Source organism: Acinonyx jubatus, chromosome A2 (genome assembly GCF_027475565.1).
Source record: "Acinonyx jubatus isolate Ajub_Pintada_27869175 chromosome A2, VMU_Ajub_asm_v1.0, whole genome shotgun sequence".
NCBI classification, from domain to species: Eukaryota; Metazoa; Chordata; class Mammalia; order Carnivora; family Felidae; genus Acinonyx; species Acinonyx jubatus.
The window spans coordinates 80858388-80881223 of NC_069383.1; the positions used below are offsets into that span (position 1 = coordinate 80858388).

At 34.7% G+C, this 22836-nt stretch overlaps 1 protein-coding gene across 6 annotated transcripts in view; it reads left to right on the forward strand.

Moving 5' to 3' along the window:
* The window catches only part of PCLO (piccolo presynaptic cytomatrix protein), a 419937-nt gene extending 399680 nt beyond the window's left edge, over positions 1-20257 (forward strand). For all 6 annotated transcript variants that reach the window (XM_053218536.1, XM_027071762.2, XM_027071767.2 and 3 more), the window contains 3 exons: positions 12786-12920; positions 13340-13485; positions 15617-20257. In XM_053218536.1, the coding sequence (XP_053074511.1) occupies positions 12786-12920; positions 13340-13485; positions 15617-15757 (422 nt within the window). In that variant the 3' untranslated portion in view covers positions 15758-20257. The remainder of the gene's footprint in view (positions 1-12785; positions 12921-13339; positions 13486-15616) is intronic.
* The last annotated feature ends 2579 nt before the right edge of the window (positions 20258-22836 follow it).

Consider the following 22836-nt stretch of genomic DNA (forward strand, 5'->3'; position numbering starts at 1 on the left):
CAGGCTTCTGTTCTTTAACCTGACTCTCCTCTGGGAGAGAACTTCACCAACCTCTTCTTGCATCTACCGTCTCGCCTACGTCACTCCTCTGGGGATTTGTTTTCCTGAGGCTTTTATAGAGTGATTTCAAAACTCTAAACATTTTTAAATGTGTCCATTTAAGTTTTCAGTTTTTCCTCTCTAATAACATAAGTTCTTTTTTTTTTTTTTTTTTTTTTTGGTCTCATACCAGATAATAGGAAGCTTTCAATTAAAAATTTTTAAAAAGAGCTCTGGTTATTTTCAGTCACAGTGAAACAAATGCTAAGAAACATGTACCAAAAGGACAAAAAAAATGCCAAAAACATTGAAGGAGATCAATCAGAAAAAATCTATTTTTTCCTCCTAAAATTATGTTCTTTCTGGCTTTGTCTCAGAAAGAAAGGATTTCTTTATGTAATGGAACACAGAATGTGCAGGCTTGTCCTACTTTCACAGAACTCTTAAATCATATTAGGCCAGAATGCCTGCTGTATTGTATAAAATATCTCCTTGAATCTGGGTTATTTCAAATAAAGGACTTAATGAACGCTTACAGAACTCTTCTCCCGTGGGAAAAAAAAATTAATGAAAACATAACAAAATGCCTCCTCCCTCAGCCCCCACTAAGCCCTGAGACATGAAAATGTATTAGAATGTCACTGCCTAGCTTTGAATAATAGAGGTTTGGTTACCTACGTAAACAGAGAATGAAATTCAAAAGCTGACATAAAAGCATTTATTTTGGATGAAACCATAGGTCTGAGAGAAAAAAAAAACAACAACTGAAGTATCTCAATTTGGTGGCTTCAGCTTAGTTTAGAGGGCTCTGAGAACGTGGGCTCTGAGTCAGACTTGATAAATCTTTCTTCAGATCTTCGTGGAAAATATACCTACCTCATAGGTTTGCTGTGAAGATTAGAGATATTTTATAAATTCATTCATCAAGCATAAAATACATACTAGGTGCCTTTTCTATGGACTAAAAAGGAAAGGGCAAATAAGGCACAGTCTTTGCACTAAAAGGCAGTCGAGTAATACATAGACTGCCTGGAACACAAGAGTTATTCAATAAATTGGATACATTATTGTTACCGCCCAAGTAAGTTTGAACTCCCCACCTGTAATGAATCAAGAAATTTAGTTCATAAATTAAGGTTTTGGAAAGGAAATTGGTAAGCATTTATACCTTCTCTTGACTGTCCCTTGTCTTTCCAGTACAACTTCCCCATAAATCTTGAGCTCCCACAATCCCAAAATCCCTTCCCCTAACGCACGCATGCTCACAAGCATGCACATGAGTTTGGCACACGAACACTTTCACATGATGGATTATCACAGCTTTGGCAATAATCTTGGGTTTCCTTGCTAGAAACATCTAGCTATGTGACTTTGGGCTAATTTGTCAACCTAAAATTTACAATCTCCTTTCTTTAAAGCGAAGTTAGTAATATTTCTTTTTCACATGTTTGAGGAAAAATGAGATAACATGACACAAGTTTACATTATTTAACTGGTATTCATCATTCATAATATTATAATATTATCTTGTTTACATATTAGTATACACTTAAACTATGAGTACAAAATTATATGTCTTGAGATATATTTGGAATGAAGATTCATCTTTTTTTCTTGAAAACCAAATCCATTGAATTTCACTGTAAAGACATTATTTATTAATATCTGATCACAAAGAGTTTCATAAATCCTGTCTCAGAAATTCCTTTTCTGGGGCTCCTGGGTGGCTAAGTAGGTTAAGCGTCCAACTTCAGCTCAGGTCATGATCTCACAGTTCGTGAGTTTGAGCCCCGAGTCCAGCTCTGTATTGACAGCTCGGAGCCTGGAGCCTGCTTCGGAATCTGTGTCTCCGTCTCTCTCTGCCCCTCCCATGCTCATGCTCTATCATTCTCTCAAAAATAAATAAACATTATTTTTTTAAATTCTTTTTTCTAATTCTTTATCATAGTATGTGTTAGTAGAAACTGGTAGATCCAAGCATTTGCAGTGGTGTGTGAGATACAGAGGTAGAAAAGTAGTCAGGCAATGGAGCTAGCTGAATGATGTCATTTTTATTGTATGAACAAGCTGATTTATTGGGAGTCAATTCCATGAGATCTTAAAGTGAAGGCAATAGGAATAGAATTTAATACATTATAAAATGAAATAAATTAGTCCTATTTTTACTTCCCCCTTTCAAACATTAAATTACCAGGATAAACCTTCAAAGCCTATAGTTGTTCACTCCTTCTATTTAATCCTACATATAATGAGGGAAGAGTTAAGAACCTTTGCTCAAAGGATATGTTTCTGAGAATTACAATGAAGACATATCAATGACTTGAATGCAGGCTGTGGAAAACAGTGATATGCCAGGAAATCACACTCAATAAAAGTAAGATTACCAGACCTGGTAAAAGATTGGGGATCTTTCCTGGCTACTCAAGGGCATGGTATAAAGAAAAAAAGAAGTGCCAGTTATAGATAATTATTGAGTACTACAGTCAGATTATTGAGTGCCACGTTGAACTTTTGGAAGAGAGAGATATCATTTCAGCATGGGAGGTAAAATTATTATAGACTCTAGGGTAGGGTTAATATACCTGGTTGGAAATTATAGAGAGAAGTGAATAGAACAAAGTAGAGTGAACTTACTTCCTCTCTGTAACAAGCTCAGCAAAGTGGAAGAAGGACTCTCTCTTTTTGAGAAATTTCTATTTTAAAACTATTGACTCCTATGAATAGTTTGAGATGTTTTGTTTTGTTTATTTACTCTGAGTAAATTGAGCAACTGACCTAATGGTACATATGTGCTTGCTAGGTGTAAACAGTCAGTTTCTTCTAGAACTGATCTTGCATTGCATCTCATGTTGAGACATAAGAAGAATGAATGCTTATTGAATACTTACCATTTCTGGCATTGTGCTAACAATATGCCTTTACTATGCTAGCATTAAAAAAATCATTGTTTAGATCTGAAACTGATAGACTAGAAACAATTGAAAGAAAAGAAAATGCAAATTCTACATGAGGGGAAATACATCATTATTTTACCTCTTAACAGGTATTAGGATATTAGTGAGGCTTTCTGTAATGACTGGGTTTAGGAATCCTGAGTAAACAGAGAAAATTATTTAGAATAGAAGATGTTTAGTGGAGGGCCAGGACTAAACAATATTTAGATAGTGTCAGAAAATGTCCACAACCTATAAAGCTGCAAGAGATATTATAAATAGTCCCTAAATAATCTCATTACATACCTTCACTTATATGAGGGAATATATGAGGAAATACATACCTTCACTTATATGAGGAAATATAAACCTAGATATTTAATGACCGCCTGCCATCCAGAATTCCTGGTTTTGAAACTTCACCCTTAATTCCACATTAGACTTTGCTTAGATTTGAAGTGAGTGATAGGAGCTAAGTGACAAATTATGAGGTGATAGACTCTCAGGGCTAAATATACATCATACTTAACACTAATTCAGACTTCACTAGCCAGTACCAGTAATATTTACTAATGGAAATTTACAAACACAAAGAAACCTAAGTGTTGATGAGAATTTTATTCACTCTATGCTTTTTCCTTTACACAAACTTTCCTCTTACATTTTTTCCTTCTTTTCTTTTCCTCGTTTTATTCACTTTCAGTTAATTAAACAATGCCTCTAAAGAAAAGTTGCCTAAAATGGTCTCTCATGGGCAAAAGCTGCTCAGATTGCAATAGATTTCTTAGAATTCTGAGAAGAGTAAACCTCAACTTACACTATGTGCAGTTCAGTATTTCAGATATGAATAATGTTAAAAAAATATTTTCTCAATCCATGGTCACTTTTCAAACTATTTTGTAGTTTAAATGATTCCCATATAGGATCTCATACAATTATGAATATTTCAGGAAATATTGGTTGCCATTTTGTTGTTTAATATAAATGAGCTGCATAATTGGTGTGATGTGTATACACAGACAATAACTTCTAGCTAGGTTTCAACAACCGGACTGTGGGGTGCCTGGCTGGCTCAGTCGGTAGAGCATGTGATTCCTGATTTCAGAGTCATGAGTTTAAGCCCTATGTTGATTGTGGAGACTAAAAACCTGCCTATCATGCCAACAGTGAGATGGGCAAATAGAACCCTAAATCAACAACCCAGAATTGCTTGCTGTTTTCCAAATAGTTTCCTCTCAGGGTATCAGGGAAACCTGTTTTCTAACTTCTAAGCTTTCTAACATTTAAAAAAAATGTTTAATTAAATATTTTTTTTTAATTTTTATTTGAAAGGATATTATTTTATTTATTCATTTGTTTATTTAGAGGTATAATTAACATAGTGTTATATTGGTTTCAGGTGCACAGTGCAATGATTCCACAATTCTATACATTACTCAGTGCTCTTCACAATCAGTGCAAAAATAATATTCATAAGAAAATATAAGGTTTTCATGAGAGAGAGAGAGAGCTCTGGACTTAAAATCGGAAGATCTAGATTAAAGTTCTACCTGGGCCATTTAGCCATTTAGCAAGTTACTTCAAATACCAAAGCCGCCAGTTTCTCACCTGTAAAATGGAGATTATACAAACCTTATTTCTTGTGAAATAATTACTGTGTTCTGTTAATGGTAATGTTTTCTTAAAGTGCACTTCTCTAAGCTATAAATCAGATGGAGGTGTACAAATAGCATGTGTATAAATATGTGCATGTAGATATGACACACACATGTTTTTCAAAGATAAAATATGTATAAATGTAAACTTTTTCTGAATAAAAGGAGTGAGAAGAGCGCTGCATATTTTAATGGAGAATAAAGCACCAGAGAGTGTGAAAAAAGAAAGCTGTGGGAGACAAAAATAAGTCAATTTGACAGTTATACTTAGTTGGAGCACTTTAGCTAAAGAGATAGAGGGACGCACACAGTTTTGTTAAAAACAATTAAATTATTCATGGCCATTATTATAGTGTTTTTTTAATTTAATGAAGAGAATATATCATGGTAAAAACAAAGGAATTGTCTAATTTCAATAAATATTTTAGCCATATTCATTCATAAATGCTCTCACTAAGTTTAAGAAACAAAATGGAAAATATTACAAGGTTGAGCTATTATGATTTTGAGTGTGGAGAGCGCGAGCTGGGGAGAGGCATAGGGAGAGGGAGAAAGAGAATCCTAAGTAGGCTCCACAGCCAAGTTCAGAGCCTCACATTAGGCTTGACCTCATGACCAGTGAGATCATGACCTGAATCAAAAGCAAGAGTCAGGTGCTTAACTGACTGAGCCAACCGGAGCCCCAGCAATTATGATTTTTAGTACTATATTTCAATTTTCAATTTTAAGTCTGCCTAAAGGAAATTAGCACTCCTCCACTTACTTCCACTTTTCCTCCTCAATTTCATCTGTAACCTTTTTTCTTCCCTCCTTCCTCCCTCTTCCTTCCTTCCTCCCTCTCTTCTTTCCTTCCTTCCTTCCTTCCTTCCTTTCTTTTTTCCTTTCTTTTTAATTTTTTTAAAGTGTTTATTTGTTGGGATGAGCACTGGGTGTTGTATGGAAACCAATTTGACAATAAATTTCATATAAAAAATAATAAAGTGTTTATTTATTTTTGAGAGAGAGAGAGAGCACAAACGGGGGAGGAGCAGAGAGATACACACACAGAATCGGAAGCAGGCTCCAGGCTCTGAGCTGTCAGAACAGAACCCCATGCAGGGCTTGAACTCACAAACCACGAGATCATGACATGAATGGAAGTCAGATGCTCAGTCAACTGAGTCACCCAGGCACCTCTCCTTCTTCCTTCCTCCCTCTTTTCCTTTCCTTTCCTTTCCTTTCCTTTCCTTTCCTTTCCTTTCCTTTCCTTTCTTCTTTCTTTCTTCTTTCTTTCTTTCTTTCTTTCTTTCTTTCTTTCTTTCTTCCTCCATTACTATATCCTCTATATCTTCTGCCACAGCCTTTTAAATATTTTCACAAGGCTATTTTTTTTTTTATACACGAATGTCCTCTTTCAGGGGACTTATTTTTTCCCTGTCTCCTTTAAAAATGTTTTCTATATCCTTGAAGTAGTTTAAATGGGATATATCAATGTATCAAGTAATCAGTATTTCCAGGAATACAGGATGTTCTTTTGATCCACGATTTACCCTTCTGTTACTTCAGATAAATACCTGTATATTTTAAATAGATGCTATTTTCTAAACTCTTAAACTTACTTTTTCTGGAAAATCAGTTATATTGGATCATATTTCTCAGTTTGACATACCTATCATTGTTCTCTGCCTTCTTTATCTTCCATTTTCCTTTCTATATCATCCTTTCTTCCCTCTATGTCAATAATACTGATTTCTGTCTTATTCAATTTTATTCATGGTGTTTCTAATTCATTAATAGTTTTAAAATGGGAACATTTGTACTTTTGTGCTATAATCGGCATCTTTGTCACCTCATTTTTGAAATTCTCCTCAACATCCCTTCATCCCTTCCTCTTCTTTCTATTCTTTCCCCCCCTTCTTTCTATTCTTAAATTGTGGTTATGTATCCTACTGCAGGATAAATATCTTCTCCAGAGCAGGATCGACGTTAGATCTGGAGCTGCCCCCTTGTGGAGACAGTAGACCTAGACTAAGAGGTTTCTGTCACCATCCGCCGTCTGCTCCAGGTGACAGAGGCACTCTGAACCTAGGAAAGGGCAGACGTGATTGACAGTGGTGACTCACAATTAACACAATCTCAGCAGGCATGTCCCTTTCTTCCTTTAATAGAAACATTAAAGAGCAAGCTGGAACAGTCTTCGAACAGGAGAAAATTATCAAGAACTTCACAAGTACCACACTGCGAAGCATGTGAATTTAACCTTCCAAGAAAGAAACAGGCAACGTGATGATTTGAGAACTGTAATTAGCAAGCTTAATTCCCCCTTTTTTTCCCCATGGAAGAAGGTGGGAAAGAACAAATATCACGTTCTTAGCACGTGGGGTTTTAAGGGCTGCAAAAGAGGAATATGACCTATAAAAGTGAATTTGTCCCAGAAGATTTGTCCTATTTTATTCCATCCCACTTGTTAGTGTGATCAGTTCTGTCCACAGCTTTTATTGGCTTCGAGTAGTAGGAGTGAGTTTTCCTGGAATCCCTCCTTACCTTGGTTTAATCCTCTTTTTCCCCCCTCCATTCCAGGTGTGGGGTTTGAGAGACGGTGTTCTTTCCACTTCTGTATGGCTTTGGAGGAAAGAAATAGAGCTGTTTTACATATAGATTTGCTGGCCTGCTTGGCGAGACTTTGCTCTCTCTTTTGAAATTTCATTAAATGTTTTTTGGCCAGCATGCACTGTAGCAAGCCAAGATATGTCTTATTTCCAGGGGAAGATAGTCTCTGCTTTGGGTCTTTCACCTGCTTCATCTTGGAGCTCCCGGAAATGGGGAGCCTTGGCCATTTTTCCCGATCGCACCGAAACTCTCAGATCTTTTCAGTGATGATCCATGGTTTCCACTCTCAAAGGTTTAGTGTGACTTTTCTGGGGCTCCCTATTCTCGTTGTCCATCCTCTTCTCTGTGATGGGGATTTGGTGGTAATACTCAGCGTTTTGTCAACCCTTTTCCCAGCAAGATTTTGTGATACAAGATTTTTGTGCTCAGGAATCCCGCTAAACTGTGCTTTCCCAGAATCCCCCTTTCCATTCCTACATGGAACTTTTTGGGGGTTGCCAGCGGGAGACTGTAGCCTATTCCTCATTCAGTTACTACTTGTTAACACTTTTTCTAATTTTACTTTTTTTCACCTAATTTCTCTAGATATTAAAGAAAAGAATTTCTAAGATCTGTCCCATTTTCTCATTTTTATATTGAAAATTACTTGCCTGTGAAGTTTTTTTTTTTTAATATAAAACAGAATGATTTGAATGGGCTTATTTATGCTTCCTTAAAATGGTTAAGTAACCAGAATTGGATGTTCGCTTGGAAGTTTGAAGAAATATATTAGATGATGTTTTCAGTTTCTATCTGTCATGAATGTGTAAACAGAATATGACCTGATAGTATTAGGGTATATTCATGACCGTAAATGTTTATAGCAAGTCACCGAGAGGAGAGTAGTGTCATGGTTAAGAGGCCAGAGGTGATTTCTGAATAAGAATGTTAAGAGACCACACATCACTGAGTAAATTCACTATTGTTTTTTGTTTTGTTGATACTATTCAGAGTATCAGAATTTTGATTCATTAATTTCATCTATTTTTCTATTCTTTATCTCTTTAATTTTAGTGTATATCTCTATTCTTTCCTTCTTTGTAGTTTCTTTTGTTTCACTTTGTTCTTTTTCTAACTTTTAGAGTTGGAAGTTTAAATCACTTGTATTAAGATTTTTGATAGAATATTAATGCATATGTGTTTTTTATAAATGCTTTAAATGATATAGGCATTTAAGACTATTGATTTTCCTCTCATTACTGTAACTTTCTTAGATTCTGATACTTATGGTATTTCCATTATCATTATTTTTCAGAACTTTTGTATTTTCTCATTATATTTTGCCATTCCCCCAAGAATTATTTAATTGAAGCCTTTTTGTGTGTGATTAATGTTTGTAGTTTCATTTTATAAAACTTATTGTCTGATAATAAGAGTTCAGCCCCTACTCTCTTATTGTTTCCATATACCTGACATGCTTATAATTTATGTATTTTTGACTGTTAGAAACAAAACTACATTTTAACATAAAGGTAAGCTTTGCTTTATGAGCCAGTCTGAAAGTCATTTTAAAAATAGGGTAGCTAGGGGCGCCTGGGTGGCTCAATCGATTGAAAGTGTGACTCTTGATTTCAGCTCAGATCTGATCCCTGGGTCCTAGGATTGAGTCCAGCATTGGGCTCCACGCTGGGTGTGAAGGCTGCTTGGGATTCTGTTTCTTTTGCCCTCTGCCCCTGTCCCCCACTCGTGCACTCTCTCTCTCTCTCTAAAATAAAAAAAAAATGAATAAATAAAAAATAAATTAAATTAAAAAGGCTAGCTAAACCTGTTTGTATTTACTGATATGGTAGATGTGTTTGCAACTCTGCATTTTGTTTTATAATTGTTGTGTATATTTGTTGTATTTCTTCTTCCATTTGGTGTCTTTGATTTGTAAAAATTTCTTCTGTAATTAAGGATTCATATATTTAATGATTTTCTTTTTATATACACCATTTATAATTCTTGCTCTTCTTACCTCAACACTTACTATGTGGTTTGTCAATTTTTAATTGCACCCTTTGTTACCTACCTATCGCCTATACAAAAATCAATAGTCTCATTTCACTTTCTGTGTTTTCTCCTTCCCCATCCATCCATTTTTTGTTGTATTCTTACTACTCTTGGAATACATAACAAATGCTGTTCTTCCATGCACCTGTGCCCTCAGTCCTGCTTTATCCTTAGCCCCATAATTAAATACATTAAATACTCACCGTCATTGATCGCACTGAAGTTTCTCTAGTTTTCTCTTTGGTTTAAGGAAATGCATCCCCCTTGTATTTCTCAGAGAATCAATCTTTGTGTAGAATTCTTGAGTTCTTTTATGCTTAAAACTGTAGGCTTGACACTCAAAAGACATTCCAGCTGTATATAAAACCCCTGCCTTGAGTCTTATTTTCTTGAGTTTCTTGAGGGCAAAGCTAACATCTAACTACTCTGAGGTATCGATAGTCATTGGTTGCTAAATTATTATGATGTAACTATATCTAGAAGATTTATGTTTCAGTATAGAGGACGATTTTCTGTATTTTTGCGTCTTAGTTATTGGTATTCATAGATATTTTTCTACATGTCTGCATACATCTGGACAAAAATGTAAATTAACTTGATCAAATAATTGATCCAGGAAAGAAAAAAATTAAAACAGCATATCCCCAAAATATGACAAAATTCAATCAAAAGGATTGAATGACTACAATCCAGTATTTGTACAATTTTGCACAAATGCTTTTGTTACTCTAATTTCCTCTCAAAGTTGACTCAACTATGTTCTGTATTCTGTACTTTATTCAAGTGTATCCATGAGGTCAAAATTATTTTTAAATATACTAAAATATTATAATGTAATATTCTAAAATTATGTATTAGAAAGTACATGTCTTTCTAAATCTGTGTGATCACATGGGAAATACGTCTAAAGCATTTGTGCTGCATGTCTAATTATGACCATTGACTTGAGGAAGTCTGTGCATTTTTTTTTTTGCATTGCAAGCTCAACTAGCCCTTTTAAATATGCAATGTAATTTCTACTAGAAAGAATAACTCATAGACACATGCCACTTATTCTGAAAAATTTACAAAATGAGCTTGTCACTTTAAGAAAAACAAGTGACAGTAGTCGTCAATTATAAAATTCAGCTTTTAAATAAAAAATAGAACTTTGGAAAACTTGCATCTGCATTCCTGAACTTGGAAGTTTCTCAATTTCAAAGAACTTCTTGATGATATTGGTGATGATATTAACATGTGTGCTTCAAATATTTTATGAAATGTGTCAACAAGACCTTCATAGCTCAGTGAACCAGTGTTTTCCAAAATGAACAATATGAGGTTATCAAATCAGGCATAGTTAAAAGATCCATTCAAAAGGCAAGATAGACTGGTGTATTTTAAAGTAACAGTTCAGAAAGTTCCTTGATATGATTTCAGAAATTATCCCTTGTCTTATTAAAGAAATTACCACTTGTCAAGTTTTAATGTAGCATCAAAGATTGACATTATCTAAAGAGGATATTAAAATATTCCTCCCTTTTCCAACTATTTGTATGAGAGTGGACTTTCTTCATATATTTCAACTAAAACAACTTATTGAGTTGGATGTAATATAGAAACAGGCATGGGAATCCAGCTTTCCTTTATTAAGCAAAACAGTAATGAAATTTGAAAAAAATGTGAAACAGCATTCCTCACTATGTATTTTTTATTTTGGGAAATATGGTGATTTTCCATTAAAATATTGTAAGTATATTATCATTTTAAGTGAATTAATAAATATTTTTAAATATCCAGTTTTGCATTTTGATTAGAAATTTAAAATTTTGAATATTGATAGCTGTAATACATACAATGGTTCTTTGAGGAACTCCCATTTAAATTTTTTTTAATGTTTTTATTTTATTTTTGAGAGAGAGAGAAAGAGAGCGTGAGTGCATGAGTGGGAGAGGGGCAGAGAGAGAGGGAGACACAGAATTTCAAGCAGGCTCTGGTCTCTGAGCATCAGCACAGAGCCCCACATGCAGCCTGAACTTGCAAGCAATGAGACCATGACCTGAGCCACAGTTGGACGCTTAACCGACTGAGCTACCCAGGCACCCTAAGGAACTCCCATTTTATTTTTAAGACTATAACGATGTGTGAAACCAAGATGTTTGAGAACAAGTGATCTACATCCAAACTTAAAAAACCTTCAACAGGTTCCTATTGTTCTAAAGATAAAAACCAAATTCTTAACAAGGCGCCAATTAACAATATGTCATAACCACAAGGACATTTATTTAGTTCCTCAGTCCCATGATGTTCCCTTTTGTGAACACACAGTTCCTTCTCTGTAGAATGTTCTTAATCCATTTCAGCTGGTTAATTCTTTCTTGTCCTATTCAGCTCAAGCAGTACTTCCTCAGGCTCTCTTGGAATCATGCTCTCATATTTTATAAACTTGTTGGGTTTTTTTTCTAATTATGTACTTATTGATGAAAATAATCCATTAACACTTTCTTCCCAATAGGTGGAAAAAATCATAAAACCAACAAGCATGCATGTTTGGCTCCATTCTTCCTAACAGAGTGTTTATCATAGGGTAGCGTGGGAAATAAAGTACTTGTCAGTGACTAAATAAGTGGATGAATGTATGAATTGACAGAGGAAAGGGTGAATCATTAAAGAATCATGAGTGATCATGAATGGCTTCTTCAGTAATACAAGGATCCCAGATAACACTTGAAAGAAATACATTGGATTCATTTAAACCACGCATTGTATTTTCCTTTGTGTAATGTTGTCACTACATGAATTCTTCTTAGCTATGTCTTCCATAAAAGAAATAGGAAGAAAGTATAAATAACATACAATGACATTTAGTTATGGTAGCAAGTGTTCTTGAGAAAGCCTTGTAACGAGCAATTGTTAGCAAACAACTTCTTGTATTTCATATGATTTATTTCCTATAAATTATATTAGAATTCTATTATTTTAAAAAATTTTGCAAGTTATTTATTTTGAGAGAAAGAGACAACATGAGCGGGGTAAGGGCATAGAGAGAAAGGGAGAGAGAGAATCTGAAGCAGACTCCCAGCTGTCAGCAAGAGCCCCATGCAGGTCTTGAACCCACGGAACCCATGAAACATTGTGACCATGGCCTGAGCCAAAACCTAAAGTCAGACCCTTAACTGAATGAGCCACCCACGTGCGCCTGGATTCTATTGATTTTATGTATGTGTGTCTTATTATAGTCTCATCTCTTTCCTCTTTTGGCCTAATAATCTACAGCTGAGTAACACCTACTTGCACTTCCTCCATACCTCCCTTTTCCTAGCCTGTCATCATACTTAGCACACTTTGTTGTAAGTGTGGAATTTATTGGTCTCCCCATGAAATCTGCCACTCCTTAAGGGCTTGGACTGTGTTTTATTCATCTGTGTATCCACAGGATACAATAAAGTGTTCAGCGCTTGATAAACACTCAGTAAATGAATGTATGCATGAATTATTGAATGAAACATTGAATAGATGTCATTTCATATTCCTTACCATTCTTCTTAACTTTTTCCAGTCAAAACTCAGGTAATGGGAGAAATCAAGATTGCACTGAAGAAGGAAATGAAGACAGATGGTGAACAACTGATAGTTGAGATTCTCCAATGCAGAAATATCACCTACAAATTTAAGTCTCCTGATCACTTACCAGGTATCTAATTTTATGATAATGAGAAATATAAAATATCTAGGAGTTCTGTAGGAATATGTCCTAAATAATCTGGAAAATTCGAAGTAAAATTGGGGCTGTATGCCGAGTATATCTGAAAAAAAATGTGAAATAAGGATTAACCTCTCTTATATAGAACACGTTGATATTCTACTAATTTTTAGATAATTTTTCTCAACACAGAAACAGAGTAATGTGTTTATCATACAACGGGAAAACACATTCAAATTGCTAAGAAAATTGGAGTGTCTTTTAATCACTTTATGTTGTCTGAAACAAATTGAGCACGTTCTGCTGGCTTTGTTTAAAATGTAGGATAACTCCCAGTGTACAATTATAATTCTTTCAATAGAAAATTGTATGAGTAATGGACATTTTACAAGCTGAATTCTTCTTTTCAGATTTATATGTAAAAATATATGTGATGAACATCTCCACCCAGAAGAAAGTGATCAAGAAAAAAACGAGAGTTTGCAGACATGATAGAGAGCCTTCATTCAATGAAACTTTTAGATTCAGCCTCAGTCCTGCTGGGCATTCTCTTCAGGTAACTGTATACCATGCAGTTACTCTTTTTGTGTGTACAGTATTTATTTTCCATTCAATTATTTAATATGTGTATACCGATCATATCGTGTGTGACATTTTACAAGTTAATTCAGTCTTAGAGGTTTCTTTCCAGGGGCCTTTAAGAAGTCTGCAGCTCACTCACCCATCCAGTTAGCTACCAAATCTTCTCTATTCTGCTTACTCAGTTTATTTTATATAGATTTATTTCCATGCTCACAGCCACTAATCCTCTTTGAGTTTTCATCTTTATTACTCAGATCATCTTAGCAGTGTAGCTGGCCTCCTTGCCATCAATGTCTTCCCCTCTTAATTCACTTCATCGCACTGTTGGCAGAGGCATCTTTTAAAAACACTGGGTAAGAGGGCCCCGGGGGTGAGTGAAATAGTGAAGGCAATTGAGAGTGTACTTACTGTGATGAGCACTGAGCAGCGTATAGCATTGCTGAATCCTTATGTTGTACACCTGAAACTAATATAATGAATGTTAAGTATACTTGAATTAAGAATAGGCAGGTAGGTAGGTAGACAGACAGACAGGCAGAAACACTGGCCGGCAGGTTACATCAAAGCCTTCAGTGATTCATCTACATCCTGACTCATCCATAGTCCTCTCATGCAAACTCTAAGAGTGTTGGTTTAATTTCATCTCTTTGTATACTTTACAACACACTCTATACTCCAGCCACACCACAATCTTTTCAAATCAGGTTAAGCCTCCAACGGTTTGCTCATATTTTTCTTCCCTTCAATATTGTCTTCTTCATCCCTCTCCACCCATCTCACTATTCCCAAGTCTTTCAGGATGAACTCTGCCCTCTACTGATGACCCTACGTGCAATTCATCATGCCTCATTCGCACAGTATTTTGCTAATCTTACTAGGTTACCAATCCTAATCTGTGCTGCATAATCATTTATATCCCTACTGGTCACTGCTTTCCCACTCTCTGCTCCTCTAGGGCAAGGCCTGGCTTTCATTGCTCTTTGTTCTACAACATAATACAGTGTTTGTACGTAGTATGTCTTCATTAGATGTAGGAACAAGGAACGAAAGAGGGAAACCGAGGTGGGAGGAAAGAGATAAAAAAATATGGGAAGAGTAAGACCGTGGTACTGGCCCTAAAGGGCACACTAGAGACACATATAAGAAATATTACAAAGTTAAAGCTGCACTGAGGGTATTAAAAGGTATTACAATGGAAAGAAATTTTAAAAGAGCAAAAGATGCTCTGAAGTCTGTGTGAGCAAATGTGTCTTCTACAGAGATTAAGTAGTTAGAGACAGGACTACGAGGGAGAAAGATTACACATTTGTCTGAAATGTGATAAATGTAATAAGAAAGCAGGATGCAGGTGAAGATATACAATGTCGTATACAATCCCAAAACCAGGGCCCAGAAGAAATAATCATAAGTGTATATTTTGAAGTCAGAAACATAAAAGTAAAGTTTTAGCCAAGAATAAAGATGAATTCTCTAAAGGAGATTCTGAAAAGAAAGCAAGAGAGAACTGTCAAGGATTAATGGTTAACACTGACGCTCTCTACTTTTCTTCAACTCATCTCTGGAAGAAAAAAAAAACTGTCTTGAGTGTGAGATCCTATGGCATTTCAACTAATATAAGTTCTACATATGACAAGAAATCACTTCAGAAGTACACACTGTAGTAAAATCACCAGTAAATTAAATGCTAAATAAAATTACTGTTGTATTTTCTCTGCCTTGTGAGCTCTTATTCATTTGCTCAGCACTCAAACAATTTTGTATGTTGGTGCATATTTCATAAACTACTAGAAAATGTACCTAGCAAGTTCTTCTGAGAAATTTTCTATTCAATTAAGCATAAACCTAGTCAGAATGAGCTGTTAATACATGTCTTATCTAAAATTCTCATATCCTCCTGGATGTGGCTTTTCCTTTGGGAAATGCTGGTGTGAATTAATTAATACTATGCACATCTTTTGAGGATATCTTGAGGATTAGTTATCTTACAAGTATAGCTGCTACTTCCTCTTACCCTTTCTTGTCTGTGTTATTTCTTTGATGATCAAATCCTTTTAAAAAGGTTGAAAAATGTATGCAAGTATATATAACTTTGGCTCTTTTTCTAGATTTTACTTTTCTCTAATGGAGGGAAGTTTATGAAAAAGACCTTGATTGGCGAAGCCTGTATCTGGCTTGACAAAGTGGATCTGAGAAAAAGAATAGTCAACTGGCACAAACTTTTGGTCAGTCCTACTCAAACCCATTGAAGAAATGTGTCTGCTCAGGGTATGGAAACTGTTCTAAATGATCTCAAATCAAGACGACAGTTGGATACTATTCTATTCACGTTTTGGGGGGTAAACGTGAAAGGAGGAACGGCACGCAAAAACAAAGTCTCGTAAATGTTTTGTTGTGGAACACAGTAAAAAACTCAGATGAAGAAGTTCCTGTTTTAGGGACCAAAAAAAAAAAAAAGGATTGCGTGTGGCTGTCAAGACAGTGAGAGCTATCTTGGTTACTTAATGCAGATTAATGGTGATTTTGAGCAGAGTTGCCCTATAGCTAAAGGCAAATGCTCAACTATTAATATGGTTTCTAATGCAGAGTTTATTCTTTATGCAAAAGAATCTTGGTTGAAAGGAAAGAACTGACATAACAAATCACGATTTTCGGACGTCTACAAATCTTTCTTCTTCATCTTATTTTCTCCGACAACTTACTGTGTTTAGATTCCAACACAGGACTCAACTACAGGATGTGTTCAAGACTAAGAGGGAGGTGGTTGTGTTCATAAGGAAAAGGTACTGGAGATGGGGAAATGATGGCTTTTAGATTTTCTCTTTGTCTAAATGTTACAAGCGTGAACAACACCAACTTTGGAATTCATGTTGTAAAAGCACATTTGTATAATTTGAAATAATGTAGAGTGAAGATAATACTAAGTAGAAATGGACCTATGTTTATTTAGAAATAAAGCCATGATTGGCTAACAATGAATGTTGCCCCACAAAAATATTGGAACCTTGGTTGAAAACATCAAAATCTCCATAACTTACCATTACATTTTCAACATACCAAAGAACATAGACTAAAATGGTATGTTCTAGGAAGCATGATAAGTTGTTCTTTGTGCAAGTGCAAATAAATGTGTCATTCCATGTATTTCCTTCCTCTTGAGTGATGTATTGAAAGAGGATAAATTCATCCTCTGGAAAACACATCATATTAATCTGTGACACCAATTCTTTAATTGGTGTCATTTCCTGTTCTTCCATAATGCTTTTTTTTTTCCTTAGCGCATTAACTGATTGCACAATGACACCAAACTTAAGTTCTCTCTAGTGTTCCATTTTCCTCCTTTAGTGACAATATCGCAGTGATCAAGCTTGTCAATACTGGGAAAATATGTGAAAAGTCAACAGTATATTGAGAGTAAAATATAACGAGCTATTTTAATAATGCAGAATAAAAGAACCAATGCCTAAGTCATTAAAATGAAGCATCCTCTTCTCCATCAACCAACAGGAAATACACTGAGCTGAGATTAAAAGCCCAGCTTCTGTCTTGGTCCTGCCACTGACTGTGTCACCTTGCACATGTCCCTTCAAGTCACTTTTCCCCAGGTTTCTTATTTGTAGGATAAATATAATTACATATTCTTAGCTTTCCTAATGGGATGTGGGGATGATCAAACCAAGTGAACTGTGAGAAAAAAGAAAGCACATTTCCAGATACAATTTTATAGATATAAGCAAGGAATAATTGTTATGCAGCTCTTTATTTCTCAAATTTTATATGCAAAAACATCCTCCATACCAATGGTCAGCATTGACTTGGATAAAAGTAGTATATTAGCTCCAAAACTATTTTTTCTTTAAAATATAACCTGGTGTTGAACCTGCGAAAAGGTGAAGAATTAAATCAAAATGATTTGCAAATCGAGTTATTATAAATTAAATGAACCTACTAATCTTATCCTACCCCAAAATAAATTGGTTCTCAGACTGTTCTGAGTTTTAAAAGCTGCTTCTTTATTCAAAGGTGGGATTTCCACGGGTTTAGAGAAATCATCCCCAAATATACTGGTTGGATGTTGAATTTTCTCATTTTTTAAAGAAAAACATACTTGAAATTTGAGAGGAATTGATTTAATGTAAAACATTAAAAAGAAAACAATTTCTAATAAATGCCAGGCTATCTTTATTATATTCATAAAGAAATAGAAATTCACTCTTCCCCAGTCTAAGAAAGCTAACAGTCACTTTTCTTCCCTGTATTTTTTTCCCCTCCCCTCGCTGATATCGCAGTGTCATTTACCAATTGATACTGCTTTAAAACGAGCACGCAGGGGAGGGGATTGCTGAAGATTCGATATTGCTAGGATTTTATTTTTAGAGACAGCTAGATCTGCTGATGGTTGCTATGGATATCGCCGGCAGAAGTTAGCACTTTAGGGAGCTTATAATCATCATTCATAATTGGGGAAGAGAAGGATTCAGGAAGATCTCTTTCTGACACAAAAAGGTTCTGCTCTTTGCCCTTAAAAGGACACTCTAGCTCACGCTAGGTCCTCTTCTGCAGCCACTCACACCCAGAGGTATGCAGGGGAGGTTGTAGGAGCAGTAAGTTTTACTTCATTCCAGTTGCAAATTTATTTTAGAATAATACAAATGAGGTGCCACCAAAAACAAAGATCATCCCTTGGTAGCTATTTGACCTGAAAGAGTAGGAGTCTTTGCATTACAGGTGCCCCTTTGTTCCGAGGAACTAGTGACGGACGGGGCCAGGTCAATCAAGAGAGCTAATGACATGGCTTTTTGTGCACCAGCATCCCCCTTCAGAGAGCATAAGATCCTGCCAAAGTGTGCCAAGTTTGCCACTGACCAAAATCCTAAGTTGTGCTGGAATTATTCTATGCAACACTGATCCTTGAACAAATGCATTTCTTCTGAATGATGTTGATTACCCTTCTTACAACAAAACGATTTCTTTTTTAATTGCAAATAGGGCTCCTGGTGTTTTTTTACTTTTTTGTATATCTCACAGCACATGATTTTCCACTTTTTATTTTATTTTATTTTTTTGGAATCAGCTTTTTTTTTATCTGACTGATGACAAAGTTTGTAATTTCTAAATAATATGTGATCAGTCCAAGTACAACACCTATATTTTGAAAAGCATCTTAATTTTTCCCACAATTTCATCGAATCGTCAGAGACTGGAGTTGCTTCTTGGTTTAAAATTGGGTCCTAAGGAACTTTTAGCTGTAGAAGCAAAAGCACAGAGTGAATTTTTACAAAAGACGGGGACTTCTAGGATGGTCGTTACAGACATAGATAACAGTTTGAGCAAGAAGTTGGTGTTTCCCTTATTTTTACTTAAGATTAAGAAGACTTTTGGTGACTCTGAACTCTTTCTTTACCATTTCTGTTGAAAAGAACAGTTTCCAAGATTAAGGAGCAGGGATGGTCTTTGCTCCTTAATGTGCCCATGTTGTAATTAACCGTACTAATAAATGCATATTTTCAACATATCAGTGGGATTAGTTTTGTGGATCACACACATTAAAATAGTCATATTGTGGGAATATTATAGCTGGTAACCAGCTGATACCGATTCTTTCTATAGGAATGTTGTGATGATAGCGGTAATAGTGGTAGTGACACTAGGTCGGTGGTCCTGTGAAGTGAAATAAAATTATATACTATATTGTGCCCAATTTATTAGAAATTATTTGACCAATGTTTCGTTTCATTAAGATATCATAAAGATGTTTATAGTATTTTTTTACTTTATTATTTAAATCATAACTAACAATATTTTTAAAAACTTATTTTCATTGCTATAATGTCTAATATTCCCAAAGCAGCCAACTACAGCTATATATATATATATGTTTATAACTCTACATGTGACAGAGTGAGTTGCCCTCTTGTTGAGCTTGAGATGGAAGTGATGGAAAGCTCGATGAATAATCATGAGCCGTCTCTTTAATAATTACTTGCCTTTGATGTAATACAAAAAATGAATGAGTGAAATAGATATTCTCATTGAATATGACACATTGATGTTTTCTGTATGTTCCATGTTGTTGTTATTATTAAAGAAGCCCATTAAGTCAAAATCATTTAATCCAATGATTCCTTATCTGAAATGTAGATTGAGAGCATTTTCTTAAATCATTACCCTGTACATACCTATACATTTGGTAAAATAGACAAAGCTGAAATAATAATTTCATTTGGCATCAGCATGTGAATATGATTATCGTTTGATTGTGTCTGTATATTTGTCGGTGATGTGCTCAGGTGCTCCCACTACTGATTAATGTGTGTGCTAATATCCTAACAAAAACACATCTGATATTAATGGAAAACATTCTTGTCTGAAAGAATAAAAATCTAATAAAATTGATTTCAAAATAAAAAATAAAGTACTTGGAGATATGTCTTGTTTCTAACTACATGTTGCATGCCATGTTGGTGATTTGCTAATGTGTTCTTTTCTGTTCTACCCAAATCTCTCTGGAAAATCTAATGAACAAATACAAATTCTTGGGCTAAAGGTTGTATACATTGAATTGAAATATACGAGAATTGTATTAAAAATGCTTGTAAATCTGTCTTGAGTTTTACCCTATGTAAAAATATGTCTTGGTTTTGTGATTGTATACAAGATGTATCTTGATAACTTATGCAAATTGTGCTGTATAAAGGCTGTTGCCTCAGCCTTACCAATAAATATTGAAAATGTCACCTTTGACTTCTTGTGTTTATCAACTTGATAAAGTGATGCTTTATTACAGAAATAGAACTTTTCACAACATTTCCTCTGAAAATTATATCATAAATACATTCACTCACCGAGTTTAAAAAATAAATTTTAAACGTAGCACAGATACAGAAAACAGAATTAAACATATAGCTTAATAAATTATTGTCTATCAGATACTTTTGTAACCACCACCCAGGTCAAGAAATAAAACTTTGCCAGTCATCTCATAAGTCCTCCACGTAACCCTCCCCTGTCACAAAATCCTCCCAAACTCTAAATGTAATCACCAGCCTTATTTTTATGATAATTAATTCCTGGTTTATCATTGACATCTGCCTAGTAAAAAAAATGGGGTGATATTATTTTTTAAATGTTTTCTAAACCTCTTTTAATCTATGTATTCTCCCCCCCCACCTCTTTTTTTTTTTTCAGGGCATCATACTTTTTGAAGAAATCTGGTCTTTCTACCAAATCTGGTTTTTGCTGATTGCATACTCACAGGGTGGTTAACAAGTTTTTCTGTCCTTTATTGCCTGTAACTTGGTCTTTTGCTCTACAGATTTGACCTGATTCATGTTCAAACTCAAAGGTTGGCATTATATTCCTCTGTTGAGAGGTATATAGTATTTGGCTGTCTTTCATATTTGTCCTATTTCCAGCCACTGGTGCTCAATGCCTAGAAGAGACCCATTAATTAAATTTTACAAAATGGTGATATTCTACTTCAATCAGCATTTCTTCTTGGAATACTGTTAAAAAGATAAATTTCCCCTCAACCAACATTTGATTACTGAGTAGAATAGTTTTATAGGAAAGTTAGGGTAAAGGCAGAGAAGATTGGACAATTTTGTTTAACTGCTTACCATTTTTTCAAAAAAAGTAATCCCTATCATCCTCCAAAGATGACCACAAAGTTTATGCTTTTATTTTTATTATCATTGCTAACTCAAGGATTGAAACAAATTTGACATGTTTTGTTTTGTTTTTTTACCTTTTACTGTTTCAAATTTTTATTTAAATTTTAGTTAACATATAGTATAATATTGATTTCAGGGGTAAAATTTAGTGATTCAAAATTTGATGTGTTTTAATTCATTGAAACTGTTATTCTTATCAATGTTCAAATTTTCCTTTTTTAATGATTTGGGGACAGCTTTGAGTAAGCTTATGTGTTTTTTATATTCTTTGATAAGTTTCTTTCTATGGCAAGAAAGTTATATATCATTTCTTAACCTTAAAACAGCATAGGGGATTTATTTAACTTGAATTTTTACTTTCCTATTTATGTCTATAAAATAACTAAATTTACGAATATATGGACACTGATTGATCAGGTTTTATCTGATATGCTATTACTTCTTGGCCTTTTGACTAAGATCACGTGTAGTATCCAGTGTAGTATCTAATATACTTAAGGTAAACTCTTAAGAGTATTCTTAGGAAAGGGGCGCCTGAGCAGCTCAGTTGGTTAAGCATCTGACTTCAGGTCAGGTCATGATCTCATGGTTCATAGGTTCAATCCCCACATCAGGTGTGTGCTAACATCTCAGAGCCTGGAGCCTGCTTCACATTCTGTGTCTCCCTCTCTCTCTCTGTCTCTCCCCACTCGTGCTGTCTCTGTCAAAAAATGAATACACATTAAGAAAAAAATTGTTTAAAGAGCATTCTTAGGTAAAACAAGTATCTTAGAACAGTTTTTGAAGATAATAAGATCTCTAAAAGGTTGTAATTAGATGATGAGTAATGAGTTCGAATTTTTGACTTTATTATCTAGACATTTACAAGCTGAAAAGTCCTTGTATCTACAGTTTAAAGCTTTTATAGGAAATTGAGCTGAAATAGTTTTCTATTAAAAAGTAATAACAGGGCACCTGGGTGGATCAGTCTGTTAAGCATATGACTCTTGATTTCAGCTCAGGTCATGATGTCACATGTTGATGAGTTCAAGCCCCTCATCAGGCTCTGCATAGTGTGGACCCTGCTTGGGATTCTCTCTCTCTCCCTCTCCCTCTGCCCCACTGCTGCTTGTGCGCTCTCTCTCTCTCTCTATCAAAATAAAGAAATAAACTTTAAAAAAGTACTCAAATTATGATAATAAAAATGTTGAAATCCTTTCCTCGGTTTAAATGACAATTCCAAATAAATTAAAATTTTATTTTTTATTTTATCTTTTATTTTATATAATAATTTAATTTTATTATTTGTAAAAATTAAGAAATATTTCCATAGATTACTCAATAAAAAAATGACCTTCCAACAATTTGATTCTTTGAAAACAAGTTCAATAAAATTAATAGACCTGTGACAATCAGAGGAGAAAGAAGACCAAGTTAACATTATCAGGTAGGATAAATAATGTATACGCGAAGATCCAAATATCTAGAAATGTATGAAAGTGGTAAGAATCATGACCAAGTTGAATTATCCCAGTTACACAAGACTTTTTTCAATGCTGGAAAATGAATTAATGAAATCTTGTACATTAATATATTAAGTTACAAAAATCATAAGATGCTGGGTCATATTTGATAAAATTCAAAATCCATTTCTAATAAAAACTTTATAACACACT